The following is a 26,653-nucleotide window of genomic DNA, read 5'->3' as shown; positions in this document are numbered from 1 at the left end:
CATTAGCTTCTGAAACAGAAAGGAAAGGTTGGGAAAAGCAAGGAAGAGCTTTGGGTTTGAGCTCATGCTGATGCTTTCAGATTGGCTCATGAATTATCACAAATGCACCAGACTAACTAAAGGTGCTAAAAATAGGGGAGTGTTGTAATATGTGGAAAGTCTCTTATCTGGGCAATGTCTTTACATTCTAAAACTGTTTCAAAATATGATGATAGAAATGCAAAAGTCACAGAAAGCTTGGGAGACAGGATTGAGTAAACCTAGAATAAAATAATCATAAACAGATGGAATTTATGTAGAAGGAAAAGAAAAAAAAAGTAAGCGATTAAAACAACAGATCTAATTAACTGACAAATAGGAGGTCTGGAGAGAATGAGCAGAGGAAATTAAGAGAATAAAATCATCAACGAAATCACTCAAGAAGATTTCCCAGAACAGAAGGGCATACATTTCCGGAACAAAAGCACCATGGACACAACAGAGTCTCAAACATATCATCATTAAATCTCAGGCCAGTGGGAGCCAGGTCCTGCAAGCTCCCAAAGAGAAGAATAAAGTAGTAGTGAAAAGGAAAGCAGGAACTAAAAGACGACTGAGCCAGTGGCACCTGATTGCTCAACGGCAAGCCAGGAAATGAAAGGCCCTGTGGGGAGTATAGCGGTCACTCGGTCCTGAAAGTATTGCATTGAGATAGTGTCTGTGGGCAGCCATGCCAAAGGGGCTCTGAGCCCTGTTCTCACACTGCTGGGCACTGCAGCCCTTTCTATAGAACTGCTAAATAAAATGCAAAACTGTCTTGTTAAAATTGAATTTCAGATGAACAGCAAATACCCATTTTTTTTTGTATAGTCCATGCAACATTTGGCATATCCTAATGTAATAAGTGTCATCTGGAATTCGAGTTTAACTGGATGGCCCAGATTAATATTCATTCAAGTGGACCCTGCTCCGTGTCTGGAAGGAACAGAGTTCTATGACCAACTCCACTTTTGCTCCCTTCAAACAAAAGCTTCTGTTTGCAGTCTCCACTGGTCCTCTGAAAGGTTACTGTGATCACTCTGTTCTGACAGGCATAAAACATAGCGCTGGAATGCTTCAGGCCTTGCTAATTTCTTGGTGCGTTTTGCTTATTCTGTTTTGCCTTGGAGGCAGAAAGATCACTTGAGAGGAATAATGCATGCAGCAGGCAATTTGTAAGAAGTGAAATGAGGGGACTGAATGATGTGTTTCACCCCATCTTGAATCAGCTGTAAAATAGCCTTCGCTTCGGTCTTCTCACCTAAAAGTAGTTGGGATTTGCACAATTCTTCTCACAAGTGTCTGAAATGTTGCCAACATTATGTCACTAAAAGTATTTTATGTTCCTTAGGAGAGAGCAATGTTACTTCATGTTGGAAGTAATATTTATTGACAGCAGAAATTACAACAAAATAGAAAACAAAGATAAACTTTTTGGTCAGAAATTAAAGTTATAGTCAGAATATCAAAGGAGTTGACTTTGGACCATGAAAAAATTATTTTTAAGGTCCGGGAATAAAACTCATGCTTCACATGATGAGATCCTAGAATCAATCCTTGGCATCAAATAAACCATAAAAATCAATGTTTATTTAAAGCAAGTAAAAAAATGAAATACTTTTGAGATGGTTGGAGAGATAGTACAGTGGATAAGATGTTTGCCATGCATGTGACTGACCAGTTTTGATCCCTGGCATTCCATATGGTTCCCCAAGTTCCTCAGGGAATGACCCCTGAGTGCAGAGTCAGGAATAATCCCTGAGCACCACCTGTACCCCCAACCACCACTAAAAGGAGATAAATAGATGAAGTGAATGAATGCCACAGATAAGAACAAAAAGGTAAATATTCTAGGAATAGTATTGGAAGAGTGGTCATCTGGAAAAACAAATTTATGTAGCTCCTTGCTTCACACCATATACCAAACTGAATTCTAACTGGACTGGAGAGAAGATAGAAGAAAACAAACACAACTAGAAGAGCAGCAAATATTCATCTAATTATTGATAGAAGATTCTATGGGGGATACAGGCATGACTGTATAATCTATAAAGTCGATGGAAGAAATCACCAAAACATTTTCAAATAGATCTAACTCCTTAGAATGAACATCCTTGGTGTTCTAAGAAATATATCAAAGCAACAACAAGCATTACAGTAAGTTAAAGATAAGCTTCTTTTATAAATAAACTATGTCTATAAGTAAAAAAGAAAATCAATACTAGCATGAGGATTAGAACAGGCAAAAGATACTCATAGACAATTTATAGGTAAAAAATGAGTTCATTAATAAATATGTGGGAAAATATTCAGTGAGGTTGCTTATCCCGTCAAATAAACATATCTTTAAATATCCTTCCATCTCTTTAAAGTTCTCATTGTTTAGTGAGAGTGCTCCATGCCGGTGAGATGTCTGATGCATTCTTGAATGATACTCACTGCTGCTCAGACCAGCACAGCAGAGTTCAAATGCAGTATGTCAAGACCGTTCCCATGATCATCTCCACATTCCAGCAGAGTTATCCAAGATTTTGCTAGGTTATCCTAATCGCTCCTGAAATACTTACAAAGTGGGAAACAACATGGAAATGATAAGCAGATTAAGTTCCAGCCACTCAAAGGAATGATTTCCAGTCATTTAAAATTCCTTTTCTAAAATCTTTTGATTAGTATGGAAAGTGTTTTTGTCATACAAAAATGTGCAAATGCCTCCCCCACCCCTGAAATCCAAGTCCCAAATTGTACATTACCTATTACTGTCATTACGGCTAAAAGTCTTAACACAAAAACGTGACTGAGACAAACAAATCACATGTCTGTCTGTGTGTGAAGTACTACACAGGGCTACTTTCTTGGTCTCCCCCCCCCCCCCCACACCGTTACAAGTGTTGTTCTATTGTGGGAATACATGTGGTTACAAGCATGAAGATTTCATAACATGTGTGCGTGCTTGCATGTGTAGCTGTGCGGTGCCAAGTGTGTCTGCAAACCCACACCCACTCCCCTCTCCACAGGTCCTTTGGAGTCCTGCTGTGGGAAATATTCTCCCTCGGGTATATGCCATACCCCAGCAAAAGCAACCAAGAAGTTCTAGAGTTTGTCACCAGTGGAGGACGGATGGACCCGCCAAAGAACTGCCCTGGACCAGTGTATGTCTCTCTCGGGAGCATTCCTATAAGTGCCTGGACACAGTCTTCCTTCTCAAAAACTAGCTGCAGCTGCATGATGCTTTCTTAAACTAGGAAGGGGAAACAGCTGAGCTCACGTTGTAGAACGCTAACGTAGGACTAGGAGTCAGCTTCAGCGAGCGAGGCTAGTCTTCCAGACCCTGGAAAACAATAATGTCATGCCAGAAGTTTCCATTGTCTGGCTGGGGGCATGTCCAGAAAGTTGTTTCACGGGACAAGTCCTAGAAAGTTCTTTCCCAGACTCCAATCGTGCTACCCCTTGCCATGTCTCAAGTCTCCTTGAAGTATGTGTCCCTGAGCTCATTGTCATCCTCCCTAGCATCCCTCGCCTCCTTTCTGCAGTCAGAGCATATGGGGGACATGATTAAGAATTTTTTTGGGGGGCGGGGGGAAGTGAAGCGGAAGGAAAAGCTCTAGAAACCTTAATACCAGGGCTGACTCTGTGTCCCATCAGCAGAGGGCAGCATGTGCCAACCACAGGCGCCCTGGTCAAGTTCTACCCTCTGGACCCAGAACCATACTTGAAAGATGTGCCTGTCAAGGAAGCAAGCTAGGGTTGGGGGTGTGGGAGGGGGAGGTGGGAGGCAACCTGGGAATACTCGGGAAAGACTCATGTGGGGCTGGTGTTGGAACACAGTATGCCAGAAACTCAACTATGAGTTACTGTAAATCATGGCATCCACACCAAAATTACATTTTAAAAAAGAAAATTATTGGGCAGGGAATGTATTTTTTCCACTCATTTCTCCTGATTTGGTTATGGGTCCATTCTTCTTGCAGATACCGGATAATGACCCAGTGCTGGCAACACCAGCCTGAAGACAGACCTAACTTTGCCATCATTTTGGAGAGGATTGAATATTGCACTCAGGTAATAACATCACCCCACCCCCGTACCCCAGCCCATATTGTATGGAAAAGTCTTGAAAAATTTAAAATGAAAAATAAAGGACCCGGGACTGGAGTGATAGCACAGCGGGTAGGGCGTTTGCCTTGCATGCGGCCGACACGGGTTCAATTCCCAGCATCCCATATGGTCCCCTGAGCACCGCCAGGAGTAATTCCTGAGTGCAGAGGCAGGAATAACCCCTGTGCATCGCCAGGTGTGACCCCCCCCAAAAAAAAAAAGAAAAATAAAGGACCAGAGCGACAGCACAGCAGATAGAGCGCTTGCCTTTCACACAGTCTACCCGGCATCTTCTAAGCTCCTCTGAGCACACCAGCAGTGATCCCTTAATTTAGAGCCAGAAGTAACCCTTGAGAACTGTCAGGTGTGCACTCCAAAAAAGAAAGAAAAAATGTTTTAAATAGAAAATAAAAGTTCAACCAGCCAAGTAAGACTTATGAGCATGTGAATGAGCGTTAATTATCTATTAAGTAAGAGGATTGCTATGTGAGTTGGCCAATTTTGTTAATAAATAATTCTTCACCAGCTTAAAATAGTGCAGACATTTGGGATGGATGGGGGGGATTTGGAAATCAACTCACAAATATTAACTTAGTCCACAAGTCCCTTATAACCTAATGTTCTATTAGGCACAACAGCGATTTGAAAGAAGTGTGGGAAATACCAGCTGTCCTATGTTTAGGGACTTGTTTGGAGAAATCATCATATAAAACAATTAACAGTGTAAAATTGGTCCATCGTATGTCCAAGGATCCCTGAGAAGGGAGCTAAGAGGGAAAAAGGCAAAGTAATCTGGAGAAATATTCACCTCAGCCTTAGCGTCAAAATAGCATCTGTAATACACATCTTCTTTCATCATTTCACTTTATCCTCGCTGAGATACACGGAATAGCCACACAGTTCCCTACACGTCTTGCTGCATAGACCTCCTCCCTCTTCCTCCAGTCCTGGCTGAATTTCTTTTCTCGCCCCATTGACAAGAGGCAGACTCCAGGGGAATTCCCTTGAGTTGCACTCTGCCTCCACACCATTCTCACCCTGTTCCCAATGCAAGGACAAGTAAAGGCAAGTCCCTGCCCCTGGAGAATTGCCTTTTCTCCCTCTTTTCTGTTCTAGCCTCTGCTTCCTCATCCTTTCCCTGGGATCCCACTCCTGAGACTCTCTGTATCCATGAGCACTGGAGAAGTCAGATGATAAATCTCTCCCTCTCCAAGGCCCCTCATCTTGGTGGCAACAACAAATTTCATTTTAAAACTATAGTTATTTTCCTTACTTCATGTTCCATTCCCCACGGTCCTTTCCATTTAAAGCAGGTAAACTGGTCTGTATCTCAGAGGAACCTCAGTTTTATCAAGTTAGGGTTCTGAGAACTTGACATTCATATGGCATTTAGGATACCGTGGTAAGATGTTAATGGGATACACCCATTAAATATGTGTGTGTGCGTGTGTGTGGAGAGAGAGAGGTTCTTTTCCCCAAAAAGTATACAACCATAATAAACTAGGGCATTCTATAGACATATTTAGAATGACTCCTTATAGAATTGAACAGAAAAGGAAAGAAAGAGTGAAACAAAGTCAATCAGTTCTTTGTGACTCTTCATTCTTGGCTGACGAATACTGGACCAGTGTACTTTTCTGTTACCCATAAGTAATGCTTTTCAATTTGCATGAAATACTCATGAATTACATTTCTCCAGGTTTAAATTTGCTGCCCCAAGTTTTCTTGGCCCTCTGCCCAATTACCCTGCTCTTCTAAAGGCCTCAGTTCTTCACTTGTAGGTCACAACCCCATATGAGGTTACATCACCAAGTGTGGGGTCATGAAAACCTTGGTAGCACTCAATGGTTTTTTTTTCTGAAGGCACAATGAGCAAAAGTTAATTCACAATCTAATGCATTGTGAACCTGAGGTGCAGCACTTAACCGAGGGTGCATTTCTTGGATGGAAAAGGGTAAAGAACATGGAAAGTTGAAGAGTGTTATCCCCGGGACACTGTCAGCGACTGTAAACATGATGATCAAGCTACTGAGGGGGCTTTGCAAAGGTTTTCCTGAGCTCTTCAGTAACCCCTGGGGATCACAGAGGACCTCACCCTATTAACTTGCTGAAAGGACCGCTGTTGTGGTGGAATGCAGAAGTCACAGTCATGCATAACCCATCACAGTGATAAGACTGGGAGGCAACTGGGGAGCCAGGAAGAACCCTCCTGGTGAGCAGCAGGAAATGTTGCCTTAGCTCCACCCCCTACACACACACACACACACACACACACACACACACACACACACACACACACACACTGAGACCCTCCTTTTAACTGGAAGAATTTTGTTGAAAATAAACTGGAATTGTTTCTTTTTAATTAGTTCATACATATGTTTAAATCCACTAGCCCATAAGGTTTCTCAAAGGTTGTCTCTGAAAGTCTTTCCTGACCCAACCCCAGGCCCTTGGCGGCTTCCCAGCCCACTCTTCACAGCACTTATGCTCTGCCTCAAAGATAATGGCAAGTTACAAAGGTTTCAGGTTTAAGTCTCAGTTATACAATGCTCGAACCTTCACCAGTGGGGTGGTGGGGGATGGGGTGAGGTGGTGGGAGGGAGGCTGGGAACATTGGTGGGGGAGAATGGGCACTGGTGGAGGGATGGGTAAACAATCACTGTATGACTGTAATGCAAACATAAAAGTTCGTAAGTTTATAACTGTACCCCACGGTGATTGACTAATAAAAAAATTAACAAAAACAAAAATGATAATGGCATATTCCTGGTCACTCCCTATTCCCCTGTGCTTATAAATTCAGAGTCCCACCAAGCAATGGTCTTGTCATTTGTGAGGATTCGGGAGGAGAGGGTCCCCAAGGAATCGTCCAGAGCCAAGGCCTGGTCGGGGATGCGGAGTGCTGACGGCTCCCTTTCTTCCAACTCTAGGACCCAGACGTCATTAACACTGCTTTGCCCATAGAATATGGGCCACTCCTGGAGGAGGAAGAGAAGGTGCCCATGAGGCCCAAAGACCCCGAGGGGATGCCCCCTCTCCTAGTGTCCCCTCCTCAAACGAAGCGGGAGGAAGGGCAGGAGCCTGCTGCGCTGGCCCCGCTGCCGTCCACCTCCTCTGCCAAGGCCCCGAGGAAGCCGCCAGCTGCAGAGCTCTCGGTTCGCGTGGCGAGGGGACCCGCTGGAGAAGGGGGACACGTGAACATGGCCTTCTCTCAGTCCAACCCACCCTCAGAGCTGCACAAAGTCCAGGGATCCAGAAACAAACCCACCAGCCTATGGAACCCGACGTACGGCTCCTGGTTTGCAGAGAAGCCCGCCAAAAAGAACAGTGTTCCCACCAAGAAGGAACCGCACAGCAGAGGGGACTTGGCCCGCGAGGGGAGCTGTACTGTCCCACCCCCACCGAATGTGGCTCCCGGCCGACTGCCAGGCACCTCCCTGCTCCTAGAACCTTCTTCGCTGACGGCCAACATGAAGGAAGTGCCTCTCTTCCGGCTGCGTCACTTCCCCTGTGGCACCGTCAACTACGGCTACCAGCAGCAGGGCTTGCCTCTGGAGGCCACCGCTGCCCCCGCGACGAGTCATTATGAGGACCCCGTGCTGAAGACCCAGCCTGGGCCCTGAGTCCGGGGCAAGCCTGGGCCCACGGAGGAGGGACAAGGAATGACTCCTCTGCCAGAGACCAAATGTCACTTTTCGTTTTGTGCCAACTTGTTTTGAAGTGCCACATAGAGCATGGTGTTTGCCACACGCTCTAGGAAGGTTTGGAGGGGGGCTCCTGCCAGTCTGTTTGGGAGAGGTAAGCATTGTAAAGGTGGGTGGGCTCAAGGCCAGCCCCTGGGGCTGTGTGGGTGCCGTGCTTGCCCGGCGGACCCTCCCTCTTGCTGCTTGCCCATGTGGGGAGCCTCTGTCCTTCAGAGCCAGAGCTCCCAACGTGTCCTTACCTGTCACTGGGGGCGGGAATAGACAGGATGCCGTGCTTTGGACCGGCTGGCCTAGGGAAAGCCAGTGAGCACTTGGAAAAGTCAGAGGCAGCTCAGCGAAACGCCACCTTGAAGATGTGGGGATGCTTCTTCTAGCCGTGCTGCTGGGACCGATGCAAATGGGGCCGGGGGTGCTGGGGAAAGGCGTGCCTGCTCCTCTGAGGGGGGCACGGACATCAGCGTGCTTGAGTTTCAAACCCCAGTCCAGATCCGGAGATGCAGATGTCCTATCTCTATACCTCATGCCTTAAGAAAACCCTCTCCTAAACCCAAACAAAAGTGTGAGGTCTCTCCCCCTGGATTGGAAAACTCAAGAGTCAAGGGATCACTTCTTTTAAAAGTGAAGGAAGCAGATAGTTTAAAAACCAGAGAGGTTAAAGTGGCAGCCATATATCAGAGATCATGGGTACACAGAAGTATACCCATGCCTGGGTCCAGTGTCTCTGTCTTAGGGCAAAACCTTCTAGCAATCTCTATCAGGCAAGCTTCCAAACTGAATTTTCAGCTGATAAACAGGTAAAGCTGTCCAAGGCAGTAAGGACTCCTTGCTGAAGCATTCACCCGAGCTTCCCCCTGTCCCCTAATCATGTGATACAAGTGTGCATGGGAACCCAAGTCTGCCAAAGTTATCCGAGGCATTGTTTATACAGCTGGACAGTGGTGAGTCAAGGACCCAAGGAGCCCTGGGGTGCAGATGGTATCACGGGCACATGATCATGGGAGTTTGGAACTTGGTTTTCATAGAGGAACTTTGTTCCCACAACAACCGATTGGGAATCTATCCCATCGTACACACCTATTTAAGTGGTACGGCTTTACTCTATCAGTAAGTTTTCCCTTCATTCTCTCTGCTTCTCCATTCTCATGGCCAGTTTCTTTCCTGGTGGTAGTTGTGCCAAAGCATCACTTTGAGAGGGAAAAAAAAAGCATTTTTTATTGCTTGCTAGTCACAAGAAAAGGCACTGTATATAGACATAGACCAACTCCTTGTGGTTGCACCTATACAAAACATTTCACTTTGGATGTGGGAAAGGCGTGTCTTTTTCAAAGTTAATACTATACCAACGTTCATCTCTCCTGAGGCAGATGCCTCGCCCTCACTGCTAGTTCAGCACATCTGTAGAAGCACTGATATCCTGCACACTATCCCTTAGCTTAACTGCCAAAAATATTTTCATCAGATGAAGATGAAATAGCAATGAACTCATCTCTAGATAACTATCTGTAAAGTGTTGACTCACATCAGGCACAGAACAGTCTGATGCTATAGCATTAATCTAAGTCTTATGCCACCTGAAGGGGCCCCAGCATCTCACACTGCCCTAAAAAATCACAATGAAGGTTCCATTCTACACTCGAATCAGCATTTTCTTATGTGTTTGTTACACTAGTGACCAACCCAATAGATGCTTCAGCATCTGGCTCCTTATAGTGATTAAGGGGGCAAATATATCCCTTGTGTCTCCTTAAGCACTACAAACCATTACATTCTCAGGTTGTGCCTTACTACCAGAGATTGATTTGTTGGTTCTAATTGTCTTATTCACTATTAGTTTTCATGTAAATGATAGTTGAGTCATAAAGCCTGTGTATATGGATAATAAACAACTCCACACCCAGATATGATGACCTCAAGATGTTTCATTGAACCCGCATTGAACCCGCTGTCAGCCCTAGGTATCAGCATAACATTAATCTGGACCTTTGTCCCCTCAGTGTTGCTCCAGCCATAGGCCTCCAAGAATCCATATAGAAGTATAGACTCAAATAACTAGGATAGAAACTTCCACCTATAACATGAACAAGCACAATTAAAGTTTGCTGAAGATGTTAAGTAAACCAGAAACTGGCATAATTGTTTACATTTGATAACCATTAAGAAACCCATCAAAGCCCCCCAGCCATTCCATTAGGAAATTGGCAATTTGTGAGAAATGATCGGTTTAATGGGTGGTAGAAAGCAAATAGAAGTAGCAGTAGTAGCAGGAGTGAATTTTATTTCAAGTATCACGATCTCCTCAGACATGGAAAGTTAGGATGTCTTCCATGAGCACGGGCCTGAGTCCCAGCTTTCCCTGGGATGTAGACCTGTCTGCACCTTCCTGTCCCCACTGAGAACACTAACTTCCCTTCTCTGTGCTCACGGGGAGAATACTTGAGAAGGAATGAGCACTCTTGTTGAATGGCCTCTAGCCTCTTGAATTATTCTGTAGATGGGGTCGGAAGGAGTCAGGTACAGTGTGTGTGTGTGTGTGTGTGTGTGTGTGTGTATGTGTGTGTATGCCTCCCACCCACAGTCCACCCACTTGCCTCTTCTATGGTGCCCTTCTTCCATCACTCTGATAGCCACAAGTCTCCTAATAGAACTAAATCCTTTCAGCTCAAAAGAAGACTAAGAAATTCTCTCCTAGTTAGAACTGTGTTGAAAATAAGCAGTATCAAAACACAAAGAATCTATTTTTTATGATTTGCCTTTTACTTGATGGCCCCGACATACAGTCGGTGGTAAAGCTCTAGCTGTAAGTTATCATGCAACTATCACTGTCACTGTCATCACTGTCATCCCGTTGCTCATCAATTTGCTTGAGCGGGCACAGTAACATCTCCATTGTGAGACTTGTTGGTACTGTTTTTGGCATATCGAATATACCATGGCTAGCTTGCCAGGCTCTCCCATGAAGGCAAGATACTCTCTGTAGCTTGCCAGTCTCTCTGAGAGGGGCGGAGGAATTGAACCCGGGTCTGCCACATGCAAGACAAATGCCCTACCCACTGTGCTATTGCTCCAGCCCATCATGCAACTATACATTAACTATTTCATAAATATGAGGTCTTCCTATCTAAATTCACAGGACCACCAAGACATTCTAAAGGATTAGACCATCAAAATGGATAATAGCAGGACTGAAATTTCTGAATTTAGCAGATATGAAATACATGAATTCATGCTACTTTGAATAACACTCAGACCACTCTTGCGTGGCAACATTCAGAAAACCCTACGTAGGCGGGTTGTTAATCTATCTTTACTGGTGACACGGATCCCTTAACTTTGCAAATTTCCTTGCAGGAAAAGTTTCCCAGTGTTATGTGAACACACACAATACAAATCAGCATTCCCAAAATCCCTGACACGGTGCCTAAGGTAGAAAACAGTCTCCAAGAACAAACAGCAAGGCTTCTTGAAGACTGATCTTCACGTGGCACCTGAGTAGGTTTACACCTTTATCACGCACTGTTCAAGTACAAAGCTATTTCCATATATCTATCCCCCTTTAAATCTCTGAAAAGCTCAAGGCCAGACTATCATATGTTGTATGTTGGGAGTGAGGAGCACATAACTTAAATCTATGTGGGACTAAAGATTTTTCGCTCTTCAGTACTCAGAAAATGAGATGCAAAGGTGAAACTTTCTTCCATAGAGGTGACCCCAACAGGCACATTCAAAAAATCTCAAGTACCAAAGTGTCTGCAGTGACAATCCATGTTGATTCTTAACACTGAGAAGTTAACACCCCAATCAACCTGCTAAGGCCACAGGCTCTCTGACTGCACTGTAGAACTGTTGTCCCGTTGTTCATTGATTTGCTCAGGCAGGCACCAGTAACATCTCCATCGTGAGAATTACTGTTACTCTTTTTGGCATATCAAATACGCCATGGGTAGTTTGTCAGGTTCTGCTGTGCAGGCGGGATACTCTCGGTAGCTTGCTGGGCTCTCCGAGAGGGACAGAGGAATCGAACCCGGGTCGGCTGCATGCAAGGCAAACGCCCTACCCACTTTGCTACTGCTCTAGTCCTCTCTGACTGCAGTTACTCATAAATATTTATTTCATCATCACTAATATGCTCCTTCAGTAGGTGAGTTTCAGAGGGTTAGTCACTGAAATTCTCATTAAATTTATTGAACTCTTATTAACCATCTGGCTAAATCTTAACATCACATGCCTTAATTGGCATATTAAAACTCCCTACAATGTATCTTTTGCAGAGAGGTTACTTTCCCACCTAAAACATATCGGATCAATGAAACTTCCTATGATTCTATGTTGAATATTTTCATGATAACCAGGGTCTCCAGAAATAGCAAACCATTTGGACAGCAGTTGAGCGTCAGGTATCAGGACTACAATGATCTAAGGTCCCTACCAACTCTGAGTCTGAGTCTGTAAGACTTCACCTTTATAGAAATTCTAACAACAGGTCCACAACTGGCAGGACATTGTATGTGCGTGCGCGCGCGCGCGCGTGTGTGTGTGTGTGTGTGTGTGTGTGTGTGTGTGTGTGTGTGTGAGAGAGAGAGAGAGAGAGAGAGAGACAGAGCATGCATGCAACATACACTCTGCTTCCATTCATTTAGAAACCAAAACAGTCCATTCAATGCACAATTCCGATGAGCAGTGTAATCTTTATAATGTTGTACACCAGAAAGACGTTTAGCATCAGCTGTTTATTCTATTCAAGGATCTCTTTAACAAACTCCAAAACCATTAACATAGCAATAGGGGGTTAATCAGGAGGCCTTCCTGGAAACAGCAGCACTCCAGGACTCTGGGAAGCATGTTTGTTTAATGACCTGCCGCCCACAAGGTCACAGGGCTGATTCCTCTTCTGTGGGGTCGGCTATTCAGCAGCCCTATTCCCTTAGTACAATAGAAGTGACTTTGGAAGGGTCTCTCTACACATACCCCAAACATTCTGGACCTGGTATGAATAAGGTATCGATTAGTTTCTCTTGGCTCATTCCCCCAAAGGAGCCTCAGAACAAGCCACAGGTCTGAGCCAGGTGGTGTCTTGGGGTTCAACATTCCTAAATAAGGATCTTGCTGCGCACTGTGAGGGATTCATCATGAAAGTCCTCGCTCCCCTGACCGCAAGCTCTTATAGAAGCCTTCTTGCTTAGGTTTTCAGAGATTTTCACCTGAGGGGCAATTTTTGTAACGACTGTAGCTTTGTAGCACATCTGAAAACCAGAGATCCCAACAAAAGAGTCAGTTCAAACCTCCCTCTCCCAAAGCAAAAACTTTTGGCTAGATTTTTGGTTTTGTTTGGGGGTCACAATTGGAGGAGCTCAGGGCTCTGAGCTCAGGGATCCCTCTTGGCAGGAGCTTGGGGAATGATACACGATGTCAGGGATCGAACCCCAGTCAACTGCATGCAAAGGCACATACCCACTGTATTCTCTCTCCAGCCCAAGTTTTCTATCTTTTAGTGTATCTGATAGTTGAGAGAAGAACAATTTGCCTTTTCTTTGGGAGGGCGCCATTTGAAAGTAATATTTATATAGTATTTCATAGTTCTTGGGAGAAAGTCATAGTAAAGACATAATTTTGTGTGTGGTGGGTGAGGGTACAGGGAGTGAAGGCATTTAAGATCACATATTTCTGGAGTCCCTAAGTCTCCCTTCCCTCAAGGAACAGAAAGGCCATATGAGAAAAATCACAGTACTTTTAATTGATAATGAGTAATCTCTTAGAATTCTTATTAGGAACTTATTTTTATTGGCAGATTCAATAAAGAAAGGAACTAATTTGTATTTTACTTTCCTGCTCTCTTACTGTCTGTCATGGAAAATCTACTTTTTCCTGAAATCAATAGGGGCCTTTCTATGATTGCTAAAATTCGTTTAAAAATCCACCTTGGGATATGTTTTCAAAGCTGTTGGACAGCTAACACCTATCCTTCCTAACAAGAAGTGTCATGGACAGCCACTATCATTAACACTGTTGACTGAGATTTAAGCTGAATCTCACGTCATATTAGACAAAGAATAAAAAGAATGGCTTGAAGCAGTGCGTATAATGTTAACTCGAGTCACTTCCATGTCAGTCTGATTTGATTTGCTATGTGAACAAATAATTAGTTTAGTCTTCAGGAAGATAAGTCTGTCTTGAGTGAAGGCAAAATGAATTCTATTAGACTGGAGTTGCAAGAATTTTACCTCTAGCAGCCCGACAGAGGTTAAGCACGTAGCCCCTGAGCAGTCAGGCAGTTTGGAAATGCTTACAATTCAAATTCAGCACCGTACAGAGAGTTTTCAGAAGCTCCTTATTTAATTTCCCTTACCCAGCTCCAACTCTGATTAAGATCTGATCCAGAAGTCAAATTTCACTGGTCTTCGTACAGGGGTGCGCATGTGTGAGTACTCCAATTTCTTTTTCTTTTTGGATCATACCTGGCGATGCATAGGAGTTACTCCTGGCTTTGCACTCAGGAACTACTACTGGTGATGCTCGGGGGAACCGTATGGGATGCTGGGAATTGAACCTGGTTTGGCTGCGTGCCGTATACCCACTGTGTTATTGCTCCAGTGCCCTCTCCGCCCCCCCCCCCCCGCCCCCATTTCTTTACGAGCAGAAAAGTCATGTGGCTTTGGATCATTTAGGATTTTAGAAGCCACCTTAGGGCAGGTTTATAAGTGTTTTTAAATGACACCAGTGACCATTGGGAACAGGTTAATATCTTAATGCTACTAGCCTGAATTTAAACACCTGAAATGTCTTCACTAACATAATTCAGAACTCCTTGGCGCCCCCTGCAGTGCCATCCATCATGCATGCCCCCTCTATTTTCTGAACTGTAGAGTGAATGGCTGGAATGTGTTGCCACTTTATCACAAAAATTCCATTCATGATAAGATACTCTAATAAGAGACTGGAAACAGAGGAACTTTCATTCTACCAAACAATGAAAATAGTATCAGTAATATGTTTCTGTTGAATTCCTCCACCTATACTTCTCTTTCCCTCCCATTCAAAGCAGCATTAGCAAAAAACTTGGTAGGATTTTTTGCAAAGGTGTCATATTCTGCTTGTAACAAAACCTTAACATGTCTTATTTGACCTGTTGAGTCTCCACACAAGCTTCATGAGGAATGTCAATTGTGTTTTTGAGCAGCTTCTGTGACATTGTTTGTAAATAAGGGCCCATGTACCAGAGATATTATTCTACAATGACTAAAATATATGTGATCATGTGAGTTTTGTATTAACTGCTGTATTTGTATTATAAGTGTAGTGAAGCAAAGGGCATGAAGAAAAATAAAAAGAATCAATTCCTACTGGCTTGCAATGTCTTGATTCATAGAGTCACTGAGTCACTCATTTAAGTAACTGTCCATCTGATAGTTAAAATTACTAGATTGGTTTCTTAATTAACAGGAATTCTTCACACATTAGGCCTCTAATCATTGGTCAAATGTCTTAACTGCATTTCTTAGGAAAGAAAGAAAGATAGAAAGAAAGAAAGAAAGAAAGAAAGAAAGAAAGAAAGAAAGAAAGAAAGAAAGGAAGGAAGGAAGGAAGGAAGGAAGGAAGGAAGGAAGGAAGGAAGGAAGGAAGGAAGGAAGGAAGGAAGGAAGGAAGGAAGGAAGACTTCCTGAGCTAAAAATGCCCCTATTAGACCACACCGTACCACTATTTCTCTGAATCATCATCCCATCAAAGTAGAATGCTGAACTGGTCTGGAGACACAGGAAGCTGATTTAGGTGACCCTACTATGCCTTCCCAATTCCTTCTTACTGCAACAAGTCACAATTTGGAGGAAAGTTGGGTTGCCATGATGCAAACCTTTCTTGTCTTCTGTAACCCTTGTTTCATAGCTTGGTGTCTGAGGTCACCTGCAGTCAGCTAGATAATACCAACATTCTGTTTTATTGTATTTGGGTGGGGGAGCACATTTGGTGGTGCTCAGGGATCATCCTGGTGGGGCTGGGTGAGGGGGGACCATATGAGATGCTCGTGATCAATGCAAGTGCCTTACCCATGGTACTATCTCTCTGGATTTCAATACCTCTATTTTAAATGATGGTGGCCTTCATTGCTTCTTCATTCAACAAATGTGCTGATTGAGCATCTCCTAGGTGGATCACTCCAAGTGTTAAGAATGAAAAAAAATGGGCAAGATAGTCACAATCTCACCCTCAATTCCACAACAGAAGAGAGAATTAATGAGTAAAATTTGGGGCATGACTGAGGGGATGCGACATGGTAAAGAGAAAACAGCCAATGGGAGGGGAACTGGAGACGCAGGGGTACCCACCCAGGTCAGAGTCCCAGCTCAGAGTCAGCGAGCATCTAGATATTCTCGGAAGCACTTAAAATATTCCCATCAAAGCACTCGAATATACAATAGCAAGGCATTTGTTTATGTTCTTTTTTATATAGGGGAGACACTTGGCAGTATTCAGGATTACTCCCAGCTCAGAGCTCAGGGATCATTCAGAGAGGTTCAGGAGATCCAAGTCATCTTGGGGATGGAACCCACCAGGTCCCCTGCATGAAAAGCATACCCTCAGAGCTCACTGAGCTATCTCCCCAGGCCTTAACACTTCCTCCTCTCAAGTAGAATGTAAGTAATTATGAATTTTGAAACCAAATTCTAAATTTTGTGACCTATCCTAACTATATGAAATCCCACTTGGATTAAAAAAAAGAGAAAGTTAAATAATCTTAGCAAACCATTCTTCGCTTGCTTTTTGTTTTGGTTTTTTACTTTTGTTTGTTTTTGTTTGGGGGCCACACCTAGGGTTACTCCTGGCATGCTCAGGGAACCATAGAGGATGCTGGGGATCGAACCAGGATTGGCTGTGTACAAGGCAAGCACCTTACCAACCGTAAACTCCAGAAACCAATTCTTTCCTGAAATAGCTCATGAAAAAAACATGAACTGGAGTGGAGGGTGACTGCTAACTTAGGTTTTCTTGTGAAGTAGAAAGCATGATTGTTTTTAAGACTCTTGATGGGAAGAGGTCAAACTCAAGTCATTGTTATAATAAACGAATGGTAGGAGCAAAGCATCTGTGCTCTGAGTGAGAAAGAAGAGGTGCCGAAAGGGAGAATGAGAGGATGCCACCCCAATCCAAGCAAGCTCCCCTTTTTATTATTGCTCAAGATGTAAACTCTGAATGACATTTCACAAGCAAATCACAAATGAAGACCTAATCTCTAGGTATAGGTGTACACACACAGCCTATGGATTTACTCCTCCTGATCCAAACTGTGAGAACTTTTGGTCCTTTGTCCTCGAGATAAATTCAGTTTTAGCAATACTGTCCTGATACAGACATTTTATATTTAACAAGCAGGATTATGGAAGAAGTGTTGTCATGGATTTTATATTAAGGCATAGTTTTTTAAAGAAGATGTATAATAAAAATAAGTTTACTTTCAAACTGCAGTACAGTTATTTTCTTCAATCAATAAAAATATTCCTTGATTATAAAGCAGCCTTCTTTTGAAAATGTGTTTCAATAAAATAGTTTCAACAGTGTTTGAAATACCATATCTTTTAAAAAAGGCAGCAAAGCAACAGAATTTAGATTTTAAATAGTATATTGCAAAATAGTTCAACATATTATTTCTAAGCACAAAGCAAGCTCCATCCTGAAGGATACTTTTAATCTTATAAAGCAAACTGTTCAATATTTTTGTGGGAGTTTAAAGTCTAAATATCCATAATAAAAGATAAATCTTTACACTTAGGGGCCATAAACTTCGATGTACATCCCCAGTACAAATGCTCTGCATTGTTATATCACTCTGCTCTGAAGCTTAGTTTGTTCATATGTGCTCCAAAAGGAAAATAAAAACATAATACAGTTCTGTAGCTTTTTAACAGGCTGAATTCATAACCATCATAAATATAACAACAGCAGTGACAGCAAACACACACCAGCTTATGAATTACAGACTCGAGAAATCATAAATGTTGCAAATGAATAACTACTACACACTTTCTAACATATTTAATTTGTTCTTTTCTCTTAAATACAATTTTATAATGCTTTCCATATCCCAGGAGGAAAGGGCAGCCGATTTCTCCACAAAGATGAAAGTGCAACATGTTTGAAAAAGTGCTGTGTGTGTGTGTGTGTGTGTGTGTGTGTGTGTGTGTGTGTTTAGAGTGTCCAATCAGGAAGTCAAATAAGTATGTGCAAGGAATTCTCATTGTCCTTGAATGTACGAGCCTAATAATCATGGGCTCCTTCCTGCCATGCACATGAGGCAGGCACCAAGCCCCACACTTTATGTAGAGCAAGGAAGCAGCGCAGGGTCGGGAGACCCACGCTCTAGTCTCGGCTTGTTAACCATATTGCTAGTGGCTGGGTTAGGGAAGAACTGTGTTAGGTGTTGGAAGGCAAGAGGTTGTTGCCACAAAGGCAACAAACTAACTCCACAGCTCAACGTCTCCAGGGAGGCATTCCCTGAAAGGGCAAACACACTCTTACCAAAACATAAGAAAAATACATTCTCAGATTGCACTTCCCAGTACAGAAAGAAACAGAACTCCAAAAATTCTTCACAGGAAAAAGGTCAGGCAAATAATCATACGTGAAGCAAGGCTGCAGGGGGGAAACCTGCCCAGTGAGGGCATCGCGAGAGCGCGCGGCTGTGTGCCCAGAGGAAACCCAGCAAGCTACGTCACCCCACCGCACGGTTTCCAGAAGTCTCCAGAAGTCTTAGCACTTGGAAGAGCTGATCTGGAAACTGTCCTGGAGAACCGTGACGTCGCCCACGATGGGTGCGCACCCTAGAGATACTTAAGGGAGTCTCTCTGAAGAGAGCGGCTCTGAGGACACAGCGACCCCTCTGAAGAGAGGGGCTCTGAGGACACAGCGACCCCTCTGAAGAGAGAGGCTCTGAGGACCCAGAGACCCCTCTGAAGAGAGGGGCTCTGAGGACACAGCGACCCCTCTGAAGAGAGGGGCTCTGAGGACACAGCGACCCCTCTGAAGAGAGTGGCTCTGAGGACCCAGCGACCCCTCTGAAGAGAGAGGCTCTGAGGACACAGCGACCCCTCTGAAGAGAGGGGCTCTGAGGACCCAGCGACCCCTCTGAAGAGAGGGGCTCTGAGGACACAGCGACCCCTCTGAAGAGAGAGGCTCTGAGGACACAGCGACCCCTCTGAAGAGAGTGGCTCTGAGGACCCAGCGACCCCTCTGAAGAAAGGGGCTCTGAGGACACAGCGACCCCTCTGAAGAGAGCGGCTCTGAGGACACAGCGACCCCTCTGAGTAGAGGGGCTCTGAGGACACAGCGACCCCTCTGAGTAGAGGGGCTCTGAGGACACAGCGACCCTTTGGAAATCGAAACCCTGGTGAGAGAAAGCGCGCCCCCCTCAGCAGTGCTCGTCCACGAGCTTGGCGCCGTTGATGCCGCGGTAGGTGACTCTGCTGGGCCGCACCAGGACGCCGTGGTAGGGCTTGCAGGAGAAGTAGCGCTTGTCCCCCACCGCGCCGTCGTTCTTCCCCTTGGCGCTCCGCAGCTCGAGCCCCAGCCAGATCCCGGACGCGAAGTCGGTGGGGCCCACGTACCTAACGGTCCCCATCTCGTTGGAGCTGGTGAGCAGCACCTGGGAGCCCTCGTGCAGCTTGACGCCCCCCTCGACGCCGCCCGCCGCCGCCGCCGTCGGGGCGCTGCTCCAGCTGCGCCGCAGGGCGGGTTTGGATCTGGGGGGCGGGAGAGGGAGAGAAGGCTTGAGGAGGAGGCGGCCCCCCAGCGCGGCCAGGCTCACCGCAAGCAGTGCTCCTCCTCCGTGGGCACGACTGGGCTTTTGAGAGGGTGCCGTTAGTGACGCTCTTAGAGCACGGTCCTCCCCTTTCGGGCTCTGCTCGCACCCCTCTCAGGGTACGGAGCTACGGGTTCCACGGACAAGTACAGCCGTGGGTGATTTGGTTCAATCCATCAACGAACGATGGGTGGAACATCCTAACGAGAACCACTGGTTTCGGGCAGGGGAGAAAGCTCCAAGGGCCGGAAGGCATGACGGGCTGACATCAGGCCAGGAGTCGGCCCCCAAACACCGTCTGTTATGGCCTCAGTGGCCCCCAGCTGCGGCCCCGTCCCCCAGCATCACTGGAGCAATGAACTGTCAGCCCCGCACAGCAGCCTTGAGCATCACCAGGCATCAGCACGCACACACACACACACACACACACACACACACACACACACACACCGGAACGGTCTGGGAGGTTCCCCCCACCCCACCACCACCCAAATGGATGAATTGCTTCCAATTATGCCACAGCTCTTAAAAGCTGAGGGAAGTGAGACATCTAAATTACATTACATTTAAGAGTTATGTTGACTCACTTGAAAACACCTATGAAATGGCAGGCCAGGGACTAGATTCAAGGAACTTGTGCATAATGATCGGCAAAGTGTTATAAATGCTCCGGTCTAGACGGAAGACTGAGCAGAGAGAGGAAGAAAGCTCCCTCCCCCCGCCGGGTCCCCGGGAAAACACTTCCGGGAGGGAGGGAATCTTGAGCTACCTTGACAGCTGAGCAGGCAGAGACACAGAGAAGAGGTGGGGGCAGGGGGGGGTGCAAAGCACAGGTAACAGCAAGAGCCGAGGTATCTGCCGGCCAGGAGAGGGCTGAGAGGGGCCAGACGCAGCAGGAGGGAGCAGGCAGGCCTTTCCGGGGCCTTGCCAGGTTTCTGGGCTTCGTGCGAGGTCTGAGCACACACATGCTTGGAGGATGGGCAGAAAACACAGACAAGGGTGTGAGAAAGGGCTGCCCTGTCACGCTGCCCGCTGGCGGGTGAGCTCTGCCTCAGGACCTTCCCAGGTGGGCAAACAATGACACCAGCTACCAGATTCCAGACCCTGAGAAGACTTTTGAGCAGACGCCTGCGGGTAACGTGAGGAGTCAGCATGGTGACAAGGATGGGGATGAGGCGTGACACACTGGGGAGTCCCAGGCTGCAGGGTGGGTGGAGAGCATGAGTCAGACGTCGGGGAGAGGGAGGAGGGGGGCACTGAGGCAGTTTCCTTATCCCTTCATTCTTGGCGCTCTCTGTGTCATAAATCTGAAGAACCGTCCCACCCGCTTCCTCTCCTTTTTCCCTCTGAATGAAAAGCGTCCATCACTGCCTCACCACCATTCGAGGCGTTGAACAACAGACACGGTGCCTTCGCAGCTGTGACCTGCTCCTCTCCACTCCCCAGTTCTCTCTCGCTTACACGGGGCAGACAGGGTGTCACCCCCAAGTCCTTGGGTCCCCTCCCCAGTAATTTTCATTATCTCTCAGTCCACTCTCCGGTTTCTTCAGGGACTATCGCTCGCTTCCATCTGAATAGACAAGGAGGCGGCACCGTGCTTGGTCAACCTGACTGGGTTCATGTGCGGACGTGCGTTCGGGCGAGCTGCAGAGTGGAGTGTGAGGCACTCCTGAACCCTCACGCAGGTCCCCCAGTCACTGTCACGGACTCCTGACTCCAGAACCTGCTCCACTCACTGCCTTTCTTTTGTTCCTCATAACAGTGAGCACCTACCATTCTGCTCACACACTCTGAGGAGAAATCACCTGAACAGCTGATTCTCCGGCCTTGACAAATATATATTCATTTCTTTTCAAGACAGGGGCTAGTAGCCATGGGAGGAGCAGTCAGCTTTATTTATCTTCATCTTCACAGAAAACACTTATAGCTACGGCTCTTTTCTCCCGTCCACAGGTCCACAGGGCCTCTTCTACCTCACCAGAACTGCCCTGGAACTGCCATGGCAACAATTTCTCTCTCCTCTTTTTCTCTACACCATGTTCTCCCATTCACCCCCACCCCCACACCCCCACTACTTGCTCCCCTTCAGAATTCTTTAGATGCTGGTTTTCACTTCGTAGCAATTTGCTCCATTTTTCCCAAGAACTCTTGGCCATCGTTGGTGAATAGGAGCTACCAGTCACTGCCCATAACCTGCTCATGCTAGCATGGATCACTGGTGACCCACACTTGGATGCCCCCTGGACAGCGTGTAACCACCAGTGGCTCACACATCTGACGGACTGCAGCAACAGAAATGGTTGTTGTTGCCAAAATTTCACATGCACTCGAGCTCAGCAATGTCAGACAAAGCAGAGCTGCTGTTAATGAAGTGGCCGGATTGGGAGAATCACAAGTCACAGGACTCGCTGCAACAGGTCAACTCTTGTGGCATCTCAAGTGAGGAGACCAATTCCAAAATTCTCAAAGCCAGTCAAGGTCTTGCTTGAGGAAAGGAAAACAAAATGGCACCCGACCCGGCCAAAGAGAATCTGGCAGTCCCTTGGGGGTTCTGCTGGGATGTGCCAGGAGATCTCCAGCGAGAGCCTGGTCACTGCACACCAGCCTAACCTGTGGGGGCAGCCCAGGGGGGGCCAGCTCAGCAGCTTCTTTTGGAGAAGGGAGACGGAGCAGGGTCAACAGCTAGTGATGCTCAGGGGTTACTCCTGGCTCTGAGCTAGGGATCACTCCTGGCAGCGCTCAGGGACAATATGGGATGCTGGGGATCGCATCTGAGTCTACTGCCTGCAAGGCAAGTGCCCTTCTCTCATGCCATCTCTCTGGCCCACCCGGGCAGACCCCACCACTGCAGGGAGGCTGCTCTCGCCCTTCCCAGCCTACTTGTCCCTCTGGGCTTTATTCACAGATTTATCAGGAAGATTTTGTTTTGTTTTGTTTTGTTTTGTTTTGTTTTGTTTTGTTTGGGGTCACACCTATGGGTGCTGAGGGATCACTCTTGGAGAGCTTGGGGGAACCAATGGGGTTCCGAGGATCAAAGCTGGCCCACCCTGCCTGCTATCCTCTCTCTCTCTGATGCCAACATATCTTTAAATAAAATAATAATTCTTCAACCCACGTTCAGAAGCATCTCTTATTCCTCTAAAAGCAGTTGCTAAAAGTTTCAGAAAAAGATATTCTGAAACTTTTATTATGAGGTGGGGGCAGCAGTAATGTTGGTGTGAGGGAAATAAATGACAAAGAGAAAAGGACATTCCCAAGACAAAGGGGAAAATAAAAGCTTTCTGAGCAGTGCACTTGACAAGAGGAAGCAAGGAAGCGGGGATATATTTTTAAATAGTAAGATCGTCATATGCAAATAGGCCTGACATTTCATGAGTTGCTGAAAATATTAAATCAAATCTCTGACTAATTAAGTAAACAGTTTAATATCAATTCACCCTATTCAACGGTAACACAAAACGTAAATTCCTCCAACTTTTATTAACAGAACTAAACCTCAGGAAACATGTGTGGCCAATCACTTAAGTCACTGGTGACATTTTTAATTGGGATTGTAGAGGAGGGAGAAGAACTCTTCCCAGCGCACCCCCACGCCGTTTCTCCTACGTGTTAAAACTACACCGCACTGTCCTAGATATAAAACTCCACTTTCTTTCCTTCACAGATTCCCATCCTGTTCATCTTGAAAGGTGTTTTTTTTTTTCTAAATCTTCTTAATACTCACTTGGCAAAAGCATTTCTTCTGTTAATCTCTTTTTGGGAAGAAGCAGATGTCGTACTGAAACTTCTCCTAAAACCTAAGTGAGAAAGTTAAGGTCATAAGAGGCAGAAAATACATCACAAATTTTGAGGCCTTGTTCTGAGACTCAGGCAGACTCCTCCCCTGAGCTTTGCACACACTGAGTCCTTCAGGAATGGAAGGTCTGGGGTGGCCCTCACACCTCAGCACCACTCACCCCTGCCCCTGCCCCCGCCCCCAGCCTGTGCTCTCTGCATGTCTGTGTTTTGGGGCATTTTCCTAACATTTCACACTTACTCTTATACCTGTTATGGTGCACCAATATCTGGGACCTTTGAGATTACTCTTATACATTTGGGGGCACCATAAATAGTAACCACAAGCGAACTTCATCTATTACTAAGTTAAAGATTCTGATGGCTCCATCAAATGGCCATTGTCCCCCCATCTCTCTCTCCCTCTCTTCCAGTCGGCCTATTCCTTGAGACACAGGATTGAAATGAGGCGAATTTAATAACTTACAGTGGCCACTCAGTGTGCGAGTGGAAGTGAGACCCACATGTCTCTCCTGCAAAGAAAAAGTTAGAAAGAATGACGCTGACTGAGGAAGGCAAGTGAGGTGCTGAGAGAGGCAGAAAGCCAGGCCCTCCTGCCAGACACTTAGCCCTGCTGTGGAGGGGGAGGAAAAAGTTGTTGAAAGAAATTTAAAAGGCTGCACACAGATGACAAGAAAGCATGACAGCTTACTGCTAATGAGGACCAAGTTTACTGGTCTGGACAGAAGATTAAACTAACCACATTCCCTAAAGCCAAAGAGAGCCTCATGCTGAGCAGAATCCTAATCCTCTTCAACTCTAGCTGACAGGTGAAGAAGCAGAAGGAGAGGAGTGGAGGAGGGCAGCCGAGCTCGGTTCCTGAGGTCTGAGGGAAGAAGCCATCTCCGGATCATGAATGGGCAAGACGAGGTTGTTCAGGGCTGCTGTAGAAGCTACAGCAAGTTCTGGAGAAGGTTCAGCTAAGACCATGGATGAAGGTGGCTACACGACACAAGAGAACTTTATGAACAGCCTTTGAGTGAAAGAAGATGCTACCTAGGATGTTAAGATCAGAGAGGAGAAGTCAATGCCTGACTCAAGCTTCAGAGGACAGGCTGACCCTCTTGTTAGGGGCTAACAAGTTGGTGACTGAAAGTTGAAATCAATGTTCTTCTGCATTCTGAAAATTCTAGGAACCTCAGAGTTCCACTGAATCTACTCTGCCTCTGCCCCATAAATGGAACAACAAAGCCTGGAAAGCATCATCTTTGTTTAATGAATATTTGGGACCTTCTGCACAGTGAAATCGACCCATTTGACTAAACTCCTGGCCATGGATAATGTGCCTGGTCACCTTAGAGCTCTGATGAAGAATAAAGGAGATGGGTGTTGTTTTCAGGCCTGTGGACACACCATTTATTCTGCATCATGATTATAATGTAACATAATCATTATTCTTTTTTTAAAATACTGCTGGAAAAAAATAAAATAAAATACTGCTGGGCTGACACAAAAGGTACCAAGTTTCAAAAAGGTCAAAAACAAAAAGACTAGGCAACCCCAAACTAAGACCATCAAACAGCTTATAGCAGAGGATTGCCACTGAACCCTTGAGAATTCCAGTTCCCGCCCACTTGTTGCTTAGGAAACAGGGAAATAAAGAAAACCCTAGAGCCTAGAAAATGGAATTTGAACAAGGGTACCTGGGGTTCCATAAATATCCCAAAGCACTCACCTTCCATGTAAGGCTAACTGAATAACAAAATCAAATGTCATTCCAATTAAGACAAGGGAAGTGGTTTACACTCACCTTAAAGTTCAAAAGGCACAATTTTATTTCTTTAAAGTTTATTATCAGACTATCTATAGAGGAACCAACTATCTATAGGGAACCGACTACAGAGAATATAAATTAAAGTAGTCAGAGATTGGCACTGCCTCCGGGCAACTGGCAAACTTGATTTAACCTTCTCTGGAGCCAGCAACTCGGACCATGCTGAAAGTCCTGAGCTAACTATGCATCTCACAACTTAAAAATTACAATGCTCAAAAGAAAAGGTTTCCTACCTTGTACTCAACAGAAACAGATGGTGGAATAAAATTCACGAAGACTTCAGCTGAGTCATTTAACATACGGTACAAGGTAAGAGCATTTAAAAGGTTTCAAGTCAAGTTTTTTTAAAAGTTTGAAAATATAATGAAAGAGGAAACCCTGGTAGGTAAAAACCAAACAACTCTGCAGAAAAAAAAAAAGTCAAAGTGTTATGATCCGCACTGGAGAGATATAGGGCAGGGGGCTCAAGCCCTGCAGACACAAGACCCCTAGTGCAATCCCTAGCACTCCATGGCCTCCCCTCCCTTACCCACTGTATGTACTATCTCTCCACCTTTACCTCCTTGATCTTTTTCTTTCTGTTTTGGGCTAGTCCTGGTGTTGCACAGGGCTTACTCTTGGTTCTGTGCTCAAGGATCACTCCTGACTAGGCTCAGGGGACCATACATGGTGCAGGGGGTTGAACTCAGGTCCGCCATCTGCAAGGCCTTACCTGCTATACTATCTCTCCAGCCCTAACTAGCATAATTTTGTGGGAGAAGAGCAATGCCTGACACTATTAGAACCCAAGCCATGGACCAAAAATATTTGCAAAACACGTTCTAGACCATGAGTTTACGGGCTCAATTGCCACCTCCCCCCACCCCACTCTTCAACGTTGAAGTTTCAGTCACCAGGAGCTCAGGATGTGACCTTATGAGGAGTCATGGCCATATAATGACAATAGATTAAGCCAAGGTCAGAGGCTGGATTGATAATATAGCAGGTATGGTGCTTGCCTTGCACAGAGCAGACCCAGATTCGATCCCTGGCATCCCATATGGTCCCCTGAGCACCACCAGGAGTGATTTCTGAGGAAAGAGCCAGGAGTAACCTATGAGCATCACCAGGTGTGGCCCAAAAGCAAAAAGATGAGGCTATACTGGTGTCCTTATTAAAAAAAAAGAGATTAGTACACAAATACACAATGAAAGATGATGAGAAGTTATAGGAGAAAGATGGCCATTTACTAGCACTGAGATTTTATAAGATACAAATCCACTAATCTTCATCCTGGACTTCAGATTGTCAGACTTATTAGAAAATAGGTTTCTAGGGTTTGGAGAGATAGTACAACAGGTAGGGCACTTGCCTTGTATGTGGCAACCGAGGCTTAATCCTCAGCACCACATATGGTCCCCCAAGCATTGCCAGAAGTGATCCCTGAGCACAGAACCAGGA

At 45.5% G+C, this 26,653-nt stretch overlaps 2 protein-coding genes across 4 annotated transcripts in view; one reads left to right on the top strand and one right to left on the bottom strand.

Moving 5' to 3' along the window:
* Positions 1-15,157, top strand: part of ALK (ALK receptor tyrosine kinase) — a 701,082-nt gene extending 685,925 nt beyond the window's left edge. For both annotated transcript variants that reach the window (XM_055121497.1, XM_055121498.1), the window contains 3 exons: positions 3,033-3,167; positions 3,987-4,077; positions 7,047-15,157. In XM_055121497.1, the coding sequence (XP_054977472.1) occupies positions 3,033-3,167; positions 3,987-4,077; positions 7,047-7,739 (919 nt within the window). In that variant the 3' untranslated portion in view covers positions 7,740-15,157. The remainder of the gene's footprint in view (positions 1-3,032; positions 3,168-3,986; positions 4,078-7,046) is intronic.
* Positions 15,158-16,956: 1,799 nt separating this feature from the next.
* Positions 16,957-26,653, bottom strand: part of CLIP4 (CAP-Gly domain containing linker protein family member 4) — a 66,749-nt gene continuing 57,052 nt past the window's right edge. For both annotated transcript variants that reach the window (XM_055120985.1, XM_055120986.1), the window contains exons 15-16: positions 23,330-23,402; positions 16,957-19,546 (exon numbers count right to left, since the gene is read on the bottom strand). In XM_055120985.1, the coding sequence (XP_054976960.1) occupies positions 19,216-19,546; positions 23,330-23,402 (404 nt within the window). In that variant the 3' untranslated portion in view covers positions 16,957-19,215. The remainder of the gene's footprint in view (positions 19,547-23,329; positions 23,403-26,653) is intronic.

This window comes from Sorex araneus, chromosome X (genome assembly GCF_027595985.1).
Source record: "Sorex araneus isolate mSorAra2 chromosome X, mSorAra2.pri, whole genome shotgun sequence".
Classification (NCBI taxonomy): domain Eukaryota; kingdom Metazoa; phylum Chordata; class Mammalia; order Eulipotyphla; family Soricidae; genus Sorex; species Sorex araneus.
This window is presented reverse-complemented; position numbering and strand designations above follow the sequence as displayed.